Below are 22,979 nucleotides of genomic sequence, written 5' to 3' on the forward strand. Positions count from 1 at the left end.
AGAGCAAAAACATCTTTTTGACCTATTTCTACTCTATCAGAAGACTTTTCTGTCGTCTCAAGAGCTATTCCACTGCTTGCTGCTGGAACCAGCAAGAACAACCTAGTCTTTCCCCAGCTACTTGTTTTTCTATCTCCATATACACAACTCATTTTTATTGGCTTGATTGCAGTCTCCATCCCCATGATGACAAAATGGTAACCCTCCTCATCTAACTCTCAGATTTCAGGTCCCTCTATACACCCAGAAAATGTTATGTTTTTGTTTGCCATTGGCATGGCATCTTTATCGGACTTAGCTGCAGCAGCCTGTAGCTCCTAAACCTGATTTGAAGAGCTTCCATCTGTTCCTAGTAGGTTCTCTTTTGTATAGTGGCTAGCAATAGTAAAGTATTAGCCCACAACCCTGTAGCACGTTTTCCATCCACCCAGCATCCTACCGCTTGCACTACCATGTGAGGTCTGCCGCATATGGAGTCAACCTTTAACCTATAGGGTTAACTCCAAGAGCGTTTTGCTACATGATACTTGGTTCAAGCCCACAGTAGTCTCCTTAAAAGATCACAGTATTTGGGTGCCTAATAGAGCGTTATCAGAATGTAGCCATTCAGACCCCTGGCACCATATTGTGGCTCAAAGTAACAGTGAAAATGTGTGAAATTTCTTCCTTCATGTGATTGGAGGACCTGTTGACCCATAAATGAAGCAATAGGAGTACTTTCATGTTTACCTGTGACTTAGTTTTCTGGTCTCAGTTGAGGAATGCAGTTTTATTAACTTATGAAAGAGCATACTGGAAGGGAGCCCCGTCAACCTATTACTAGGCTAAAACATGTCCTACTCACCTCCCTCTTACCTATGACATAATCTTGTGGTCTCTTTTAATGGCTTTTAAGTGGAGAAAATGTACACTGATGGGTGTGTTCTGTGCCAGCAATGTTTGTTTTTTATCATGTTAGTGCTGCTAAATTTAGGTTTTGGCAGAACAAATGCATGGTACTATCTGGTTTAGCCTACGACGAAAAGTTTGAATGTGGAAAACTAGGCTAGAATCATTTTTTGAGCTCCTAGTTGGTAACCCAACTATTAGACCTAATATTTTATTTCTACTTGGCTCCATTCACGATCATTCATTACTTCCTTTTCTCCACACACGGCTACATATCCTACTTTGCTATCTTTAATACTGTACCTCCATCTTATTCACAGCTAGCATCTGTCTATTCATGTACTATCCTTAATGCCTTTCCCAGTGCTCCTTTCTACCTCTTCATTTTTCCTTCTTTCCTTTTCACATCCTTCCTACTTTTTTCCTTCCCCACCACGATTTATACATACCCTTTGCAGCACATGGCTCTCCATTCTCATGCTATCTTTTACCTCCATCGTGAGTGATCTATCTTTTTTTTCACCTTACTCTTCCACTATTCAGTGTTTAATTTACTTTTTGCAGAGGTAAATCCTGCAGTGCCAGTGTCTTTGTGAGAGGTCAATGTCTTTAAAACCTGTCTGAGTGACAACCGTTTAACCTACACTACAGGATGTAACATGTTGAATACAATTGTCATTCGTGTATGTAAATAGCTTTTTAAGGGTCTCGAATAATATGACTTGCCTTGTTTCTTGGTGGTTGTAGAACTAAAAGGCCATGCTCAAAATTGTGATGAATGGTCTGTTTTCTAAACCCTTTAATAGGTGTGGATACTTTTAGCTGTTTTCCTGCTTCACATAGTTAACAAAATCCTAAAGAGAATAAAATCCATACCTGTATACAATGTACCTTTGGATAATCTCACTTAATCCATTGTACTGTTCAACTGTCATCCACATTTATTTTGCCCATCACAGCACGCAGCTTGGGGCAATTGGTCAGCCCTCTTCAGGCATTAGTTGTCTTGCACTTTGAATGATGGCATGTATCCTGGTCACATGTACACAGCCACATCAAAAGAAGTGCACTTGATACCAGCGTTGGTGGCCCAGAACTTTACTTTGTCACAGTTTTTTTTCCATTCATGAACATTTTTTATTCTTTTAGTCATGCTTGTGTGCTTGATTCACTGTAGGACGGAGAAAGAATGTTTAAAGCTAATAGTACCTTATATATGCGAAAGTAATGTTTTTTTGATCTGTACTAAAACTAAAAGGGGTTTCTTCATCTACTATAATGACACCTTCCTGATAAGTGTCTTTACCGTTAGATTAAGTGAATGCGTTTTTTTTTTTTTTTTTTTTTTTTTTTAATGATTTTCTTTACAGGCATGTGGCTGCTATATCTAAGACTTATTCACAAACATATGGGCAACTCAGTATACTTGTGTGGGCTTGGGTAATCTCTCTTTTAGAATCCGTAGCTATGGATTCGCATAGATTAGTACTTCTACTCTATTCTCTGAAGGGAGGTTAAATACACTATAATTTAAATATCCTTTCCTACATCCGAAGGCAGTCATGTCATATCAGTTTTTTGACTCCCTGACTAGGGAGTCTTGGATCTTAAAAAAAAATCTGTATCCTGAAGATGGTCTCACAGATGTATTACAACAGAGACTGAAACGTCAACGTCTAATCCAATTTCCTTAGTTACTGTTACATTTCATTTGAGAGATCTAGTTATGTATTGGACTGATTCTATCTAACATTCTAGGAAGTGTGTGTTCATTCGTTGATGGCTAACTAATTTTCATTCATAACTGTAATCTGTTGGCAATGTTTTGTGAGGACTTTGTTGTTAACCCCGAAGTTTGTGTTTTGATATAAACCTAAAAAAGAAGTGATGCACGTGGCTAATGGAATTTATTTCATCAGGCAAATTGAAGCATGCACTGCTTTAATTGATTTGTGATGTCCTGGAAAGACCTCTTGAACAAATGAGATTGAAACAACCTTCATAAAAATATAAATCCCTTGTAGGCACCATTTCCTTTCTAACTTTATTCAAGAGCTGATGTTTACTTTTTGTGGCATAAGCTTGCAATAAAAAGTAACCAGTCTTCAGACTTTTTGGCTTTGTCAATGTTTGTTTTTCTGCTTTCGAATAACAACTAGCTTTCCGTTGGGATATCTAGAATCCAAAGTAGCAAATATGTCTATGATGGGGGAGGTGCTTAAATCATTGTTAAACCAAGCTGAACTGGTTTATTTTATTGCAACGTGATTTCCTTTAATAATTGCACTTCTCCTTTATTTGTAGGGCAACCAATATTTTGTTGGGGTCACCAGATAACCACTAGCATTCCTATAAGTCCAGAGAGCAATGCAGTTTATTCATCTGTCAGAGAAGATCAAGGTATCGAGAAATTTTGTACAGAGTTAAGCTTTCTGATATTGCAATAATTAATGTGCCCCATGCTCTGTACGGTGGTGTATCTGATTGAGTGCATTTAATGACTGTGTGTGCACTGTATACGTTGAAATGTTTTAGTAAGCTTTGTTATTTGGGTTCACTGGTCACTAGGATCGCTTTTTCCTGATTGATGGATGTTGAATAGGTCACGGTTTTTGTGTATTTTATTTTTTGTGCAAACGTAAAGGATGAATTTTTCTGATGCAGTAACTCCTATACATTAGAAAGCCTACTCAAAAGGGTATATATTTAAACTTAAATTTGCAGTGATTTTTTTTTATTAGTTTGATTTGAACACTTTATTGCAATAAAAGGATAATACAAATCATGGATAGCATACGTTTAAAGATGGGATTTCATACAATCTGTGAAGGATATTGTGACATACAGATTGCATCAACAACCTATTAGGGCTACAACAGTTGACTGGCCCAATAAACCCATAAAGGAAGGTGGACATTAAAGACTTGCCCTAGATTATTAAAATAATGGTGATCTGAGCACTCCGGGTTCAAAATAAATTAATCCCAAAATGTTTTCTGTTATTTGGATCAGTGTGCAGTGCCTGACAGAGTGTACCTCAACACTCCCAATTATGAACTATAATAAAGGCTAGCTAACTAAACTGCCTGCTAGACTCTGGTTTGCTCTACTATATTTGATTTATAAACGTTCAGTAAGGGTTGAACAAAGTTTGTTCACTCCAATCTATTTTTCACAATAATAAATGTTGTAAATATTCAGTTTCCAAAAAACATATTTTTTTCATATATAGAACATTAACCAATCATGAATACAAACCATATTGTAATTAAACAATAGTCAAAAATACAATCGCTTTTTTCAATCAAATTAAATGTTGAAGGCCCAATGCATTTCGGGACGTTGTCACAGTCCCTTCGTCAGGGGCAACACTGTGAATCAAAGCAGAAGTAACAAACATATGAATCAGCACTTTTTCAGAGGATCCATGCAGTGCGATCTTGAACAATATAAAAGATTCCGCTCCAATTAAAAAATATCATAATGCAAATCTCACAAGTTAAACAATCAATACATTAAATGAGTTATGTTGTTGCAAAAATAAGTCCGCTTTGATGTATTGTAGAAAATATGAAGCAGAAACCGAAAGGAACCATCACCTATCTCAGCACCCAGATGTGCAACCTCAAAAAAATGCTACTCACTCGAGATTGAAGAAAATATCACCCTCCCGGGTGTGAAACTAATGAACCTATCCAACGGAAAACCTAGTGAAAAGAGCCCGGTAAAACAAAAAAATAACCTGTCACCCATCATCACAAAGGAACATGTGTTAATGTAGGTGAAAACCACTACGTGGTACTTACAAGAGTGTGAGTTTCCTCAGAGCAAAACCTAGAAATTTAACCCAAGAAAAATACTTGGAGAATACAACTCAAGTGTTCAAAGTTCAAATAAGCTTTATTCGGTTTTTAAGTTTAAAACCATAAAAGCAACAAAAAGAAATACATACATACATAAATAACTCGACAATTCATTACAAAGTTAAAAGAAAACCGACTATTTAAAACAAACTAAAAACGAGTCAACTAATCAAAGTAATAACACAAAGTGCACACAGTCCCCTTTCACCAAGTATTATAATTCAGTGGTTGGGGGCTAGGATAAAAGTCATACAAGTCCCAGATACAGATGGGACCATCTCCAATTTTGGGCTGGGAAGATCGTAGGTAGGGGACAATGTTCCTGTATTTGAATTTAATTAATATCAAGTCCCCCGGAATATCTTTGGGCAACATACCTAGCCACCCCACCCTCCTGACGCTCAAAATTCCGCCATCTAGAGCAGGTGGTAACGGTCTGTTTTGGAGCCAAAAGATGGCTTTGTTCAGCAGGTACTGGTGTGTTTCAAGTTTGCCCTGATTAAGTGCAGGGACCCCAGAGAGAACAGTCACGTATGGGGCGGCTTCAGGGGGTAAATTAATTTGATGCCTTCTTTCTTGAATAATTCTAGGAGCTGTGTGAGGGACATATACAGGATTAGAACATTGCGGCCACTTGGAGTGGGTGTGGTAAGAGGGGAAACAAGAGTTTGAACTTTCCTGCTTGCAACGGGCTTAGCCTTTTCGAGGTTGGTAGAGAGAGTAGGACATATAGGTATAGCAGTATTTTCAGGTAATGGATAAATCCTTTTTACTGTTTTTTCAATACTGGACAACCTGTCCCCCAGATCGTTGATTTTAGTGACCAGAGGTAATAATGCAGAGTTTAACAATCGCTCGATTTGAGCCAGTAGGGTCAATTGGAGGGGCGACACAGAGTCATTTGTTCTAGTCCCAGCCTTATCTGTCCTTAATAAAGTTGGGTTGGCGGGGGATAATGAGGGACTACAGCACATTTGATCGTTATTAGCCTCATCATGGTTCCTTTTACTGGTTGAGCCCCGGGACAGTATGTTAGCTTGAGGAAGGATTTTTTCGGGGGATAAAGGTACATCCTGGGGAATACAGTTTATTTGGTCAGTGTCTCTGCCCACTATTGGGGGGGTTGATACCTCCGGTATATAGGTTGTGCCACACAGGGCATTCAGCTCCTCCCAGATGGACATAATTATTGGACAGCAGAAATCCGGAAACGATAATAGGCAATTCAAGGTGGAAAAGATAGAAAGATTTAGAGTCTCTGTACCTCCTCCTTCGATGGGGCCAAGTGGGGTGGCCCGTCCCGTCCTCCTCGGGTCCTCTGAGGGCCACAGAGGGCCCGCCCTTTGCCCGGGCTTCGCCTGGCGTCCCGCTCGCGTCCCGCGGAGCAGAGCGCTGCTTTTAGGCGCCTCCTGGCGCTTCCGTGGTGGTGTCAGGAAGCAGCGCCGCCGCTAAGGCTGCCGGGAGATGTAGTCCCGGGGCGGCGGCGCTGTGGACTGCACAAGTTGACTCCTGGCGGTGGCGGCTACAATGGCTACAACTCAAGTGAATGGAGACTGCAAAGTACGAAAATGAAAACTTTCACTTCTTGGTCACGTTGGAGCTCCGCCGAAACAAGTCCTACCAATTAGAGACCAAAAGTCAGGAAAACCGAAGAAGCTAATCCAAAATAATATGGAAATAATACTAAGTTCGAGGCATGTGGGCTGCTGAATTCATATCTGTAGCATAGATCGCCGCCTAGTGTTGGGTCCGGATGATTGCACATTGTTGTCCTGGAAGAGTCTTCGAAGTATCACGAGATAGGTGGGTCCTCCCCTGGACTACAGTGCGCATGGGCATTGACTCCATCCCCTGATTGTTTTTTTCCACCATTGGGTTCGGATGTACTTTCGTTCTCTCCAGTTCAAAGTCGACAAACTTTATCGAGGCCAAAAGGCCTTTTTTTCGTATCGTCGGTATTGTTTGCATTCGGTGCCCGGTTCTGTTCAGACTCGCTTCCCGAGTTGGACATCCAGGGAGTCTCGTCACTCTTTGGTGCTCGAGGCCCAGTAGACGCAGCAAGACCCTCGACGACGCGACATGGAACGGAGCCCGTTCAAGAAGTGTCCCGTGTGCGGGTCGAAGTACCCACACATCGACGTCCACCTGGTGTGCAACAAGTGCCTGTCGCCGGACCACGATGAAGCCAACTGTCTGGCTTGTTCACGGTTTCGTTAGAAGATGACGCTTCGGCACGTGGCGCGCATGGAGGCCCGGCAGTCGGCCCCGGCACCAGTGGACATCTTCAACAGCGAGGAAGCAGACGAACACGAAGGTCAGCTGCAGATTTCACCTCCAGCGGAGGAAATCGACTACGACGATCAAGTGGATGTCGAAGGCCTAGACGTAGAAGAAGTCGTCGATTAGGTAGGAGACGACAATGAGGCCTATGGGGCCATGGAAGATAGCTCAGAGGAAGAGCTATGACCCGTTCGAACACTTACGAAGGCTCAGGTCGAGGGATCGCCAATCGGCCTTACCCAAGACCTTCTACCAGGATCCACGGCCCCGCCTCCCGGCCCGGCTATTGACACTTCGGCGGCGCCGCCATAGCCCAAAACGAAACCGAAAGTGAAACCTTCGGTGTCAACACTACCGAAAGTGGTTAACACGCCATCGAAACCGAAAACGTCTGCTCCCCCGTCGACACCCCCGTCTTCCGAGGTGTCGGGACAACCCAGGCCGAAGAAACCTGTCGACCCGGCGAAGTTGGGGAAAAGCTTCCAGCCAAAGCTGACCAAGGGCGTCGAGCAGAAGTCCAAGAAGGGCGTCGAGCCACAGTCGAGCAAGGGCGTCGAGCCGAAGTCCAGGACGGGCGTCGACCCGGAGCCAGGCAAAGGCGTCGAGCCGAGGTCCACAAAGGGCGTCGAGCCGAAGACCAGCAAGGGCGTCGAGCCGGAGACTGGGGCCCCAAAAACGGTTACCCAGGCCGCCGACACGATAAAGCCTCGGCCGGAACAGCCCAAGTCATCGACGCTCGAGTCTTCACACGTTGGAGGACCAAGATCGTCTGTCGTGTCGACGAAGCAGTCTGCTTCCTTCACGAAGCAGGTCTCGGACTCCCTGAAACGTATCAGGGACAAGGCTTCAGCGGAAGACCCCAAGGCACCTTCCGCACCGGAGCAGTCGGTCCCCACCTCCCAAGTCATCGACGCCAATCCTCTTCACGTTGCCGCCGAAGGTGGCACCGAAGGCCTTCGCACCACGGGCGGTGTCCGAAGCGAACTTGCAAGGTGCTGCGGGGTCGAAGCCTGCTCTCCCGGCTGGGGGCTTAAAGCATCGACCACCATTGGTGGAGGATCAGTCAGAGCGTTTCATCGATGCCGACACCGGGAAGCTTACGCTTTACAAACGGAAAATTACTGCGACGCCGCCTTTGGAGTCATACACCATTCCTCTAAAGCGCAAAAAGCCCGCTTCGGATTCACCGGTCTTGGTCGAACCACTGGCTCCTCGGACTCAAAGAGTTGCCACACCCTCACCAACTTATTCGGATGCCGAGGATGCTGGGGATCAGGACGAGGAATACAACTTCCCGGCCCACACAGATCCTGATGAACAACAGGATTCATGGGTGGACGCAGGTGACCAGGGGGATCAGCAACCCGCACTTGACCCTCAGGTGTACAATGTCAAGACCTCTCCCACTGAGGATTCTGCGGCATTCAATGCCTTGATCGAAAGGGCGGCAAAGAACCACGACGTTGAACTGCATGCTGACCCTGTGGAGGTGGACTTCCTCTTTGACACTTTTTCAACAGCTGAAAAGACTGTGAAAACTCTCCCAATGCTAAAAGGGGTCCTGAAGCATGCTGCGGACATCTTCAAGGAACCCACACGGGCAAGGGTGGTCAACCCTAGAATTGAAAAGAAATACCGACCGGCACCTGGCGATCCAACCTACATCAAAGGCCAGTTGCCCTTTGGTGGTCGTTTCCCTGGTCGTTTCTAATGCCCGCAAAAGGGCGAATTCGCAGACCACTGGTGAAGCTCCTCCCCCCGGACAAAGACTCCAAAGTGCTGCAGTCATCGGGAAAAAGAGTAGCAGCTCAGGGGCCAATATCTGGCGTATCTCTAACACGCAGGCACTCTTGGCTTGGTACGACAGGGCACACCATGACACACTAGAGACCCTGTTGCAACATCTCCCAGACCAATATAAGGAGGCTGCGGAGATGCTTATCCAGGAAGGGAAGCTCATCTCCAACGCTTCAATTAAGTGTGCACTAGACGTTGCGGACACTGCAGCCAGGGCAATTAACACCAGTGTGATGTTAAGACGTCAGGCATGGCTCAGAATCTCCGGGTTTAAGCCTGAGATCCAAACTACCATCCTCAACCAGCCGGTAAACCCTGACAGATTATTTGGTCCTGAGGTGGATACCACCTTGGAAAAAATAAAGAAGGATACCGAGACTGCGAAGTCCATGGGAGTTCTCCAGTCCCAACAGTTTAGGGGAAGCACTTTTCGTCGCTCAGGCAATAGGGGTGTTTCCAGAGGCCAGATGTCCCAGCAAACACAATTCAATAAAGGTGGGGCGCAATCCTCTTACCCCAAACAAAGTAGAGGAGGTTATCGAGGCAACAACGCCAAGGGCAGAGGCAGGGGCAACAACAACTCCTGTTCCTCCGCCTCCAACAAACAGTGACGCCCTGTCACTGCCACCCGACCATTCCACACCTGTCGGGGGGGAGACTCCAGCAGTTCCTGCCGGTCTGGAAATCCATCACCACAGACAGGTGGGACAGGAAACTTATCCAGTTCGGTTATTGTTTGGAGCTCACATCCACTCCACCCAACATACCACCAAAACACCGTCCTATGTCCACAGAGCATTTTTTGCACTTATTGCAGCAGGAGGTTCTTGTCATGCTGCAAAAGGGCGCTATAGAGCTCGTGCCAGTGGAGGAAGAAGGCACAGGAGTGTACTCCCTGTACTTCTTAATCCCGAAGGACGGGTCCCTCAGGCCTATTCTCGACCTCCGGCCCCTAAACCAATACATTCTCTCAGAACACTTCCACATGCTAACGTTGCAGCAAGTTCTTCCGTTACTCACTCAGGGGGACTTCCTCGCAACCTTGGACCTCAAGGATGCTTACTTCCACATTCCACTCCATCCATCACACAAAAAATACCTCAGATTCACCATTCAAAATCGGCATTATCAATTCAAGGTCCTTCCTTTCGGGGTGACCACGGCCCCCAGAGTGTTCACCAAATGTCTGGCGACAGTGGCGGCGCACCTCAGGAGACAAAACGTACATGTCTACCCTTATCTGGACGACTGGCTGGTTCAGGCAAAGTCGGCCCAGCAGTGCGCCGCTGACATGTCCCACACCATTCACCTTCTTCAAGGTCTGGGCTTCTCACTAAACTATCCAAAGCCGGCCCATGTGCGGCAATATCTGGGTGCGACAATCAATACTCTGGCAGCCAACTTCAGCGCGGATCAACAACATCCAAGCGCTAATCCAACAGTTCAGACCGCAACACTCGCTTCCTGCGAGAGTGTTCATGCAGTTGATAGGCATGATGGCCTCCTGCATTTTCATAGTCCCGCACGCGAGATTACATATGCGTCCGCTGCAGGAATGCTTGGCGCATCAGTGGACTCAGGCTCAGGGGCAGTTGAAAGACCTAGTGTTGGTGACCGGTCGGGCATACAACTCTCTGCATTGGTGGAATCCACACAACCTTTGCAAGGGCCGACCGTTCCAAGAGCCTGTCCCACAAATTATCCTGACGGCGGACGCGTCTCTCCAGGGATGGGGAGCTCATGTACTCCACTACACGGTGCAGGGACTATGGACAATGCAGCAAAAGAAGATGCACATCAACTACCTAGAACTGATGGCAATCTTCATGGCACTGAAAGCATTCAAAGTACATCTGTGCAACAAGGTCGTGTTGATCCGGACAGACATGACGGCCATGTACTACATCCAGAAGCAGGGAGGTACACACTCTCCACAGTTGTCTCATCTGGCTCAGAGCATGTGGAAGTGGGCCATTCAGAGGAACATCTTCCTCATGGAACACCTCCCGGTCACAGACAATCAGATGGCGGACCTGCTCAGCAGGTACAGCCACCAAATGCACGAGTGGTAGATACATCCATCAGTACTCCACCCGTACTTCCAGCAGTGGGGTCATCCAAAGATAGACCTGTTCGCCACGAGGGAAAATGCCAAAGCTTTGCCGCCAGGTTCCCTCACCCACAGTCGCAGGGCAATGCGATAGGGATGAACTGGTCAGGCAGATTTGCGTACGCTTTTCCCCCAGCACCTCTCATACCGCTGGTGGCAAGAAAGCTAAGGCAACACTCTATGACACTCGTCCTGGTTGCTCCAACGTGGGCACGCCAGCCATGGTACACCACGTTTCTAGAACTCTCCGTGGTACCGCATCAACGCATGCACCTCACACCCAGACTTTTGACGCAGAACCATGGCGACATTCAGCATCCAGATCCGCAACAGCTCAATCTGGCGATCTGGCTCCTGAAGTCTTAGTTTGGCTACCTTGACTTGCCTCCTGAATGCATGGATATCATTCGGGAGGCGAGAAAGCCCACCACTAGAGCCTGCTATGCAGCCAAATGGAAGCGGTTTGTCATTTACTGTACTGAACGCCACATCAACCTACTTGATGCGTCCATTCCCAACATCATATGTTATTTGTTGCATCTTTACAAATGCAATCTTGCATATGCTTCCATTCGGATACACTTATCCGCCATAGCGGCTTATCTCCAAAACAGGCAGCATCTCTCCGTTTTCAGGGTGCCTGCCATTAAAGCCTTCCTCGAAGGGCTGAAGCGGGTCATCCCTCCCAGGACCCCGCCAGCTCCTGTATGGAACCTCAATGTGGTCCTCACCAGGTTGATGGGCCCACCTTTTGAGCCTCTACATTCATGTGAGATTCAGTTCTTAACGTGGAAAGTGGCTTTTCTCATTGCTATTACGTCTCTACGACGTGTTAGTGAGCTGCAGGCGCTCACTGTACAAGAGCCATTCACACAGATTCACTCAAACAGGGTGGTGCTGCGCACTAACCCTAAATTTCTTCCTAAAGTGGTTTTGCAGTTCCATGTCAATCAGACCATTGAACTGCCCGCGTTCTTTCAAAACCCAGAGACAGTGGTCGAAAGAATGCTCCACACTCTTGATGTCAAACGAGCTTTGATGTACTACATCAATAGGACCAAAGACTTTAGGAAAACACAACAACTCTTTGTTGCCTTTTCAGCCCAGCACAAAGGCAACCCCATTTCCAAAGCAGGTATAGCCAGGTGGATCGTCAAGTGAATTCAGATATGCTATCAGAAGGCTAAGCGCACTTTGACGGTCCCTCCCAGAGCCCACTCCACTTGCAAGTTGGGGGCCTCTATGGTTTTCCTTGGTAATATCCCTTTGGAAGATATTTGTAGAGCAGCCACACGGTCTACACCATACACATTTACTAAACATTACTGTGTAGATGTGCACTCCAAGCAGCAGGCAGCTGTAGGGCAGTCTGTTCTTAAAACACTTTTTCAGACTTCTGCAGCTGGCACAGGCGGCCACCGTTCATGGAGGGACTGCTATGTATTCTATGCTACAGATATGAATTCAGCAGCCCACATGCCTCGAACTGAATATGCTACTTACCAGTATGCATCTGTTCTTGGCATGTAGGGCTGCTGACATTCATATCGCCCGCCCGCCCTCCTCCCCGGCGCCTGTAGCGGCTGCAGACTTTTTAACACTTACTCTTAGCATGGCCATCGCTTACACTGTTACACTCCATCTTTGCCACAATGGCTAAAAACAATCTGGGGATGGAGTCGATGCTCATGCGCACTGTAGTCCAGGGGAGGAGCCACCTATCTTGTGATACTTCGAAGACTCTTCCAGGACAACAATGTGCAATCATCCGGACCCAACACTAGGCGGCGATCTATGCTACAGATTTGAATGTCAGCAGCCCTACATGCCAAGAACAGATGCATACTGGTAAGTAGCATATTCAATCTAGTCCTTCGCTTACCGTAATGTAAAAAACTGAGTTTCAAGCGTCTCTTCATTCGAACGTATGAAGGCCGGCCATGTGACTAGGACGCGAACACAGACGAGTTATAAACACGCTGTTCTGATTGGTGCTACTCCTAGCTATCAATCGTCACCTAAATATCCAAACCTCTATAGTGTCTCTGATGGGTAAATGCCGGTCACGAGGTACTTCGCAATTACGTGTGTTGTCACGCCCATGGCAACATGGAACTCTGAAGTGCATTACTCCGTCGTCGTAGCAACCATTTCTTAAGGACCAACTACCCATTCAAACAAACTTTATTTATACTGTATGTGCCAAATACCATCGCTAATCCAATTTAAACTCTAGTTTGATAGATAACCTTCTGGGACCTCTATGATCACGCTTTACCCTGAGGGCTAAAAGCACTATTATAATTCAGTTTAAAAAGAAATCCAGCTAAAGTATTCAACCAAAAAGCCATAATGGCTCAAATGAAAAGAACACTATGTACAAAAGGCGTGAATGATCTTTTTTTGTATGAAAAACCAAAGACTTCACCTGGTCATGTAATGTCCAGAAATATGAACATTGCTCTCCCTAATGAAGAGTGACATTTAGTGAGTTAAAGATGAACAGATATTAGTGTTAGTAATACAAGAGATGTGTTATGAAGAGAATGAAATGCTGGCCAACATTAAATATATACAAATGTAATCACAAAAAACAACTAATTTCCATATGGTCATTGAGACCCCCTGGGGCCATTGTGCTCAATCGTTTTATCCAGAATGTCTCCCTTTGGAGCAGCCTTTTGTTCATGTCTACATCAACTCTTTCTGACACTAACTCTATGATCTGGAATCTCATTTGCACTATTGTGTGGTGTTTTTCTGACCAATTAGTTGCTAGTGCAGAGGTGGTTGCCTTGTTACGAATTCTGCTTTTGTGTTCCGAAATTCGTATTTTGACTTTTCTTTCGGTCTTATCCACGTAGAGTAACCCACATGGGCACTTTATTGCATAAATTACGCTGCTCATATTGCAATCTCCCTTGTAATGCAACTTGATCTTTTCTCCAGTGTGTGGAAGAAATGGTGTTGCCATGAATAACATTGTTGCAGTGTACACAAATTTGCACATTTCCGCATGCCTACAGCTTCATGTTTTGGAGGTGTTTTTTTTCTTCCGCTTAGTAGTTCCCCAATATTTTTAGATGGAGTATAAGCAAATAGAGGTTGTTCAGAATAGATGTTTTGAAAATCTGTTTCTGACTGAAGCAGTTCCCAACGTTTATTTACAATACTCCTCATTTTTTGTGAATTTATCGCAAATTTTGATACGAAAACATTCCTTTTGTTTTCCAATGTATTTCTTTTCACTAAAAGTGTGACGATTCTGTTCAAATGCTCTGGTTGCTGCATAGATAGTAGTTCAACAGGATACCCTCTTTCATATTTTGCTTTAAAGACAGAAATGTTCTCTGGACAATCTTCTTCTTTTGGGACAATGCGATAAAGTCTCAACTGTGAATATGGCAAATTTAATAAATTTGGAGGGTGAAAACTGCGTTAATGTAACAAGAGGTTTTTGTCTGTGGGTTTCTGATGCAATCGTGTGATTAATTGGTGATTAGAGATCTCTACCCAAACATCCAAAAATGCAATCTTCTGACTGCTTAGTGAATATGTAAACTGTATCCTAGGATTTTTATTATAGTTCATAATTGGGAGTGTTGAGGTACACTCTGGCAGGCACTGCACACTGATCTAAATAACAGAAAAAAAAATTGGGATTGATTTATTTTGAACCCGGATTGCTCAGATCACCATTTTTTAATTTGATATTTACCCACTTTTGCTCTAGAGCACCCATTGGATTAAAAATGTCATTTGGATCGATGGCTTCCTTAACGGACAATAGAGCAACCACAAGAGCATATTCAACAAAACAAACATCTGAAGTTTACAGTTTAATTAATGAGGTCAGCAATTTGCAAGCACATAGCGGATCCATAAGTCATCAATTGAAACAATTAGAATTTAGTGCAAGAAGAGAATTGAATCAGCGGCTCCACGCATCAACACTAATTCAATACCACCAGGTCAAGAGGATCCCAAGGGGTTTAAGATTATCCATTAAACCTATGCTCTATCGGTTACAACACAATCCCCAATTCATGGAGAAGTGGTACCAAGTGTTCGCTGGATTTGATCCTACTGATCATAGAAGAACTCGCAAAAGCAATTGAACTAAATATTGAGATTTCAAGTATTCGTTCGGGTTTATCAGCGAATGCCAGAGGATAATAGAAGAAAATTTTGGGAAGATCTCATTTTGAAATTTGATCAATATGGTAAAGAATTGCAAGAGACCAAACTCCGTAAATTCAAACGGGATACTATTGACTATAAATTAAATGAGGCATATACCTGGTACAGAGGTATATGCCCAAAGACTGTTCACTAGACGTCCTAATACATCATCGGAGGAACGTTTAGCCACGGATAGAAATACTGATGAATCATGAGCTCCAATTAAACGGTCACAACCACCTGTTCTAGGGAAAAACCTGGTACCTCAGGTCAACAGGTGACTTTTTTAATCTCCGGTCACGGACTTAGAACAAACACTGGATACGGCCAGTCAAAAAGAAAACGAAAAACAAGGCGAGGAAAAAGAAAAGGAGAAAAGCAAAAAGTTTGAGGAGTCAGGGGAACCCTCCTAATTAATATTTCGAAACACAATTTAACATCTAAGGAAGAAGTGTTAAATAAAGGGATCGCATTTGTTCCAACACATTTGGGCTCAGATTTTGAGAATGAAGTTTCCTTCTATAAATTTATGAGGAGTTTAAGATTAAGAAATTTCTTTGAAAACATTGTTCCACCACAAGAAACAAGATCGCAACTTTTGGTCTTCTGACCAAAAAGTACGTTTGAAGCGCCTGTTTCACTTAAAACATTGGATTTGTTTGAAGTGCTAGTATTGAAAGAATTGAAAAAATTGAATTACAAGAGGAATCCCCGGATGCCCAGTAACATGAGTAGAGCGGAAAGAAGCATTTTAATCCAATTAGGCAACATACCTGAATTAACTTTTCAGAAAGCTGATCAAGGTGGTGCCCTCTTTCTCATGGACACAGAATTTTACAACTCCATGGTTAATCTTCATGTAGAAGATACGAACATCTACATGCCATTAGAACGAGACCCAACAACGGAAATATTGACTTCTTCAGCAATTAATCAATAAAGCACTTGACATGGATTGGATAACAGACAATATGGCTAAATTTCTCATGACAAAGTTTCCAAGAAGACCAAAACTATATATGTTGCCAAAAGTACACAAATGTTTGGAAGATTCCCCCATTCCGGCCTTTCGTTTCGGGATGTGACTCACTCTTCGAACCAGCTGGTAAAATGATAGCCTTCCGTTTACAACCATTGATTCAGAAATGGCACACGTATATTCAGGACACATCGGATTTCATTTTGAAATTGGAGAAAATCATTCTATCAACCGATGAGGAATATATACTGTGTACTATTGATGTACCATCACTGTATACATCAATTGCCCACTCGGAAGGACTTGAAGCACAAGAATGGATACTTTTGCAACACCCTGAACTTGAAATTAACCCAAATTTTTTACTTGAACATACTCATTTTTGTTTACATCAAAGTTATTTTGAATGGGCTAAAACATTTTTCATGCAATTGAATGGAACATCGATGGGCTTTGCAGGGGCTCCTGCCTACGCCAATACTTTCATGGCGAAATATGAAGAACATATTTTCAAAATAGTGATTTTACTGAACCTTTTTTTTTTTTTTATTGCCGATGTATAGATATTTTTGTCTGGTCAGGCACAGAATCCAAATTGGTTCAAAACATCAACTTGAATTCTAAAAATCCAAGGATACAGTTTACATATTCACTAAGCACTCAGAAGATTTATATTTTTGGCTGTTTGGGTAGAGATCTCTAATCACCAATTGATCACACGATTGCATCAGAAACCCTCAGACAAAAACAGCTTGTTACATTATCACAGTTTTCACCCTCCAAATTTATTAAATAATTTGCCATATTCAGTTTCTGAGACTTAAACACATTGTCTCAAAAGAAGATGGTCTAGAGAACATTTCTGTCTTCAAAGCAAAATATGAAAGAAGAGGGTATCCTGTTAAACTTCTTGACAATGCAGCAACCAGAGCATTTGAACAGAATCGTCGCACTCTTTTAGTGAAAAGAAATGCATTGGAAACCAAAAGGAATGTTTTCGTAGCAAAATTTGCGATAAATTGACAAAAAATGAGTATTGTAAATAAACATAGGGAACTGCTTCAGTCAAACATTTTCAAAATATATATTCTGAACGACCACTATTTGCCTATATTCGATCGAAAAATATTAAGGAACTACTAAGCGGAAGAAAAAACACACAGCCAAAACATGTAGCTGTAGGCAAGCGAAAATGTACAAATTGTGTACACTGCAACAATGTTATTCATGGAAACACCATTTCTCATCCACACACTGGAGAAAAGATCAAGTTGCATTGCAAGGGATATTGCAATACAAGCAGCGTAATATATGAAGTAAAGTGCCCATGTGGATTACTCTACATGGGTAAGACCGAAAGAAAAGTCAAAATAAGAATTTCTGAACACAAAAGCAGAATTCGTAACAAGGCAACTACCTCTGCACTAGCAACACATTGGTCAGAAAAACACCACGCAATAGCGCAAATGAGATTCCAGATCATAGAGTTAGTGTCAGAGTTGATGTAGACGTGAACAAAAGGCTGCTCCAAAGGGAGACATTCTGGATAAAACGATTAGGCACAATTGCCCCAGGGTGTCTCAATGACCGTATGGAAATTAGTTTTTTTTTCTTACATTTGTATATATTTAATGATTGTCAGAATTTCATTCTCTTCAAAACACATCTCTTGTATTACTAACACCAATATCTGTTCATCTTTAACTCACTAAATGTCACACTTTTTTTATTAGGAAGAGCAATGTTCATATTTCTGGACATTACATGACCAGGTGAAGACTTTGGTTTTTCATACAAAAAAGAACATTCACGTCTTTTATACATAGTGTTCTTTTCATTTCAGCCATTATTGCTTTTTGGTTGAATACTTTATCATAATTAACTTTAAATAAGAAATCCAGCTAGTGCTTTTAGCCGTCAGGGTAAAGCGTGAACATCATAGAGGTCCCAGAAGCTTATCGATTAAACTAGAGTTTAAATTGGATTAGCCATGGTATTTGGCACATACAGTATAAATAAAGTTTGTTTGAATGGGTAGTTGGTCCTTGAGAAATGGTTGCTACGACGAACTCACTGTGGAGTTCTATGTTGCCATGGATGTGACAATACACGTAATTGCGAATTAATTAGTGACCGGCATTTACCCATCAGAGACACCATAGAGGATTGGATGTTTAGGTGACGATTGATAGCTAAGAGGAGCACGAATCAGAACAGCATGTTTATAACTAGTCTGTGTTTACGTCATAGTCACATGACCGGCCTTCATACGTTCGAATGAAGATACGCTTGAAACTCTTGTTTTTTTACATTACGGTAAGCAAAGGACTAGATTTAGTAGAATTCCCATATTATTTTGGATTAGCTTCTTCGGTTTTTCTGACTTTTGGTCTCTAATCTGTAGGACTTGTTTCGGCGGAGCTCCAACGTGACCAAGAAGTGAAAGTTTTAATTTTCTCCTTGTTTTTGAGGTATGTTAACCCCTTGGACGCTCATGACGAGCTCAGCTCGTCATGGAGTTTCCATTGATTTCAATGGAAATTCAATGAAGAATCTGAAAGTGCCTTAGCATCCAAGTGGTTAAGGGATTGTTTTGTATTTTTGTACTTTGCAGACTTCATTTGCTTGAGTTATATTCTCCAAGTATTTTTCTTGGGTTACATTTCTAGGTTTTGCCTCTGAGGAAACTCACGCTATTGTAAGTACAACGTAGTGGTTTTCACCTACATTAACACATGTTCCTTTGTGATGGAGGGTGATCGGTTGTTATTTTTTCGTTTTACCAGGCTCTTTTCACTAGGTTTTCCGTCGGATAGGTTCATTAGTTTCACACCCGGGAGGGTGATATTTTTTTCAATCTCGAGTGAGTAGCATTTTTTTGAGGTTGCACATCTGGGTGATAGGTGGTGGTGTCTTTGTTTCTGCTTAATATTTTCTACAATGTATCAAAGCGGACTTATTTTTGCAACAACATAACTCATTCAATGTATTCATTAACTTATGAGGTTTGCATTATGATATTTTTTAATTGGAGTGGATTCTTTTATATTCAGATTAAGATCGCACTGCATGGATCCTCTGAAAAAGTGCTGATTCATATGTTTGTTACTTCTGCTTTGATTCACAGTGTTGTCCCTGACGAAGGGACTGTGACAACGTCCTGAAATGCATTGGGCCTTCAACATTTAGTTTGATTGAAAAAAAGTGATTGTATTTTTGACTATTGTGTAATTACAATATTGTTTGTATTCATCATTGGTTAATGTTCTATATATGAAAAAATAAGTTTTTGGGAAACTGAATATTTACTACATTTATTGTTGTGAAAAATAAATTGGAGTGAACGAACTTTGTTCAACACTTACTGAACATTTGTAAATCAAATATAGTAGTGCAAACCGGAGTCTATCAGGCAGTTTAGCTAGCTAGCCTTTATTATTGCCCTAGATTATGACACATTTCTAAAAGGTATGTTGCTATGCATTTTAGAGGATATTAGTATATCAATCCCTATAAGTAAGCAAATGAAGCTGGGCGTCCGTTGATAGTGGTAACATTAATTTCATATAATCTGTGGTATAACCATTACCACCATAAAGTAAGAACATATGAAACCACACAACTATTCCCCTCCACCCACCACCCTTACTTTGATTCCCCTCTGCCATCACAAACAACCGATGTGTTGCTAGTGACTCACAAATAAGATTTAGTTGAAACGTGTGAGTGCTCTACTGATTAACGGTTGGAACTAATCGCAGCCAGTAATGCTAGGCTTCCTGCCCTGAAGTCCTTACAAGGTGTCCGTGCCATTTCCTTACTCGTGTGAGTGGTTAGACTGCAGGTCTGATAAGATATAGTGTCCCAGAAAGTGGCGATGGGATACTTCCTCATTCTTCTTTATGCAAGGCCACGCTTTCCGCTTGTTCCAGATTTAACTCCCTCAGTTTGTAGCATGGACATGCTAGATACTCGGAGGCTTCTAACCAAAAAGCAATAAGGTGCTTAGTCACTATGAATCCAAGTTAAGGAAGCAACCCTGTGTTTCTTATGCCTGCAATACAATCCCAGGAGGCACATTTGCCATTGTGCAGGTCCCGGTGCTCAGTGCATGTGGATAGACTGACTTGATACTGGACCAATAGCTATGTAGAGATGGACAGGCCCATAGCATGTGTAGCAAGTCGTCTATTTGAGCACAGCGAGGGCAACCGGCATCCGCTCTGTTGTAATGCTGGTTTACATTGGTGGGAGTAAGATGAGCCCCATGTACTATGTAAAGTTCAATAATCTTAAACTGGGCATTGCGCGGCACATGTCTTAGGCCCTCTAGCAAAGCGGCCCAATACTCATCTGTGCAAGGGCGTGTTAAATCGGTCTCCCAGCATTGTCTTAGAGTGGTAAGCTGTGGAATAGTGTGGGTGCAAGTGAATCAGCCAACCATCTTGTGAGGTGTCTACCCCGTCCCATTACATTTTAGATATTGGACCGTGAGATAGATGGGTAGTTCAGTGGTCCTGTTCCCCGGGTGGTTCCCCAGTGTGGCAATCAATGAATTGTGAAGTAAGAATTGACCTGGGTGTTGGCCATCCTCCTCCAGCGTCTCATATGAGGTCAAGATACTGTCCTGGTATAGTTCCCCCGGCGAACACAGGGTAGCTGCCTGCTATGTCCGCTCAGCTTGGCCGATGTGAATTTCCCACCCCTTGGTGTGCCAAGTAGCGCTAACCCTGGTGCGTAGGAGATTCTGCATTTGGTAAGGCGGAGGCACCTACGATAGCAGTGATACGCCACTCCCAGCAGCAGAGTCCACTGCACATGTTTGTGTACAGGGGTGGAACAGATTCAGAATAGCAGGCAAACACCAGTTAGATGAGGATGTGTCTGCGTGACAGTTGTAAATCCGCCAGCCATTTAGCGATCCATTGGATTTGAGAGGCTTGATAGTACTGCCCGAAATGCGGTATAACTACATCTTCCCGATCTGGGGGTGAGCAGAGATCTGGTAAAACTACTCTATACCTGGACTTGTTCCAAATTATTGTATCTGCCGCTCAAACGCGCGAAAGAATGCAGCTGTGATATAAAGAGGGAGGTTAGTAAAGTAATATAGAAAGCGAGGTAAAACTACCATTTTTAATAACACCACCCACCCCGCGACAGCAAATTGTAGCATGCTCCAAAAGGATATTTGGGCCCACAATGACGTGACTGCATGAATATTATTGCCATAAAAAAGATCGTCCATAGAATGGTAAGCTTGCACCCCTAGTTATCGTAATATGGGCTGCTGCCAATCTAGGTTTGCCCCACCAATGATGGTGTGGATTGGGAACATCTGAGAGAAGGGGAAATAGGCAGGACTTAGTCCAATTGACTCTCAGCACAGAGAGGGATGCAAAATGATCGAGAGTTAAAGCAATTGTGGCAGGGGTATTGTGCATGTCTATAAAGTAGAGAAACCTGTTGCCCGCATTTAAAGATATCACATGCGTCCCGTCGCCTAAGGGGATAATCCAAGGTACTCTGTTTCCGTAATGCAAGCGCCACCGACTCAATAGCCAGGGAAAACAAGTGGGCAGCCTTGCCTTGTCCCCTTGTGTATGGGGATGGACCCTGAAGAAAGGGGTCCGGTCTTGACCCCGGTTAGGGGGTTCGTGTGTAGCAGTTTTACTAATTGGAGAAAACGGTAGCCGATACCATAGCTGGCAGTGTATTAAAAAGGTAGTTCCCTTCCAATGAATCAAATGCCTTTTATAGGTCAAAGACAATGTATCTGGCGCTATGCCAGTTTTACTAGGTGTAGGTCATAACTTGAAAGAATCTGCATAGGTACAGGGAAGTATTGCGGGTGGGGATGGACCCATTTTGATCTGAGTGAATCTGTGCCGGGACCAAGGGTGCAAGGCAGTCTGCAAGAATTTTGGCTAGTACCTTGTCTGTTAATTAGGGCTAATGGTCTAGAGGAGCTGATGAGCAAGGGGGCCCTTACTCCGTTTAGATATTGAGATGACAGTTGCCCCTCTTAGAGGCAGAAAGACTTCCAATGGAGAGTGCCACTTCGTACATTGTCTGTAGGTGAGGGGCTAATTGAGGTTTGAATGCTTTGTAGAGTTCCACCACAAACATTCAGGCCATGGAGATCTGTCAGTGGCCAGTGCCTTGATTGCATCCTTGATTTTAAGGACTGTAATGTGACGATCCAGCTCTGCTTGCTGGTCTGGGGTAATGAAGGACCGTTTCAGTGTGGTGAAAAGGGAATTTGAATATTCCTGCATTGTCTGTAATTTACCAATACATCTGAGTGTAGTGCCTTGTCGGTTTATCATGTTATGTATGGGGTGAGCCATGCCAAGAGCCGCCCTGATCCTTCAGCTGTGGAATGTGTGCGGGCCAAGTGTGTGGCATAGTTAAGACAACAGTCTATCCAATATGCGCCACATGTCTCGAGGATTCTGGTGCCACTGGGATCATCAACCCTCTGAGTTTCCAGGTCTATGAGCATGTGTTCGCTTCTAGAATTGTCCCTGGTAACTAGTTGCCTTCTAATCCCTTATGTTTCCAAGCAAAGTATACATGTTACCTTGAATGTGTCCCATTCAATTAGTGTAATGGTGGCTGTGTTGGCGTTGTCCAGTATTCCATAATAGCCGAACATTTAAATTTCCAATGATAATGTGCTTCATGTATTATTTAAGTTGAATTAAGGCATGGAGGACTGAAATTAAGACTGTGTCTTAAAGAATGTGCGTGCCCTCGCTTAGCATTCCACACCTCCTTATTTTTGATAGTCTGACTTGACAGCACTGCTGTTGACTGAGATTGTGAAAATTAAGAGGAGCTTTGGGTCGGACTGCATGTTGGGAGCCATGAGTACATG

The 22,979-nt window shown here is 43.4% G+C and overlaps 1 protein-coding gene across 14 annotated transcripts in view; it reads left to right on the top strand.

Annotated features, from left to right (window-relative positions):
• The window catches only part of TDRD6 (tudor domain containing 6), a 2,679,339-nt gene that overhangs the window by 438,259 nt on the left and 2,218,101 nt on the right, over positions 1–22,979 (top strand). For all 14 annotated transcript variants that reach the window (XM_078647669.1, XM_078647663.1, XM_078647665.1 and 11 more), the window contains exon 2: positions 3,193–3,288. In XM_078647669.1, coding sequence (XP_078503795.1) covers positions 3,193–3,288 — 96 coding nt within the window. The remainder of the gene's footprint in view (positions 1–3,192; positions 3,289–22,979) is intronic.

Source organism: Lissotriton helveticus, chromosome 6, assembly GCF_964261635.1.
Source record: "Lissotriton helveticus chromosome 6, aLisHel1.1, whole genome shotgun sequence".
NCBI lineage: Eukaryota > Metazoa > Chordata > Amphibia > Caudata > Salamandridae > Lissotriton > Lissotriton helveticus.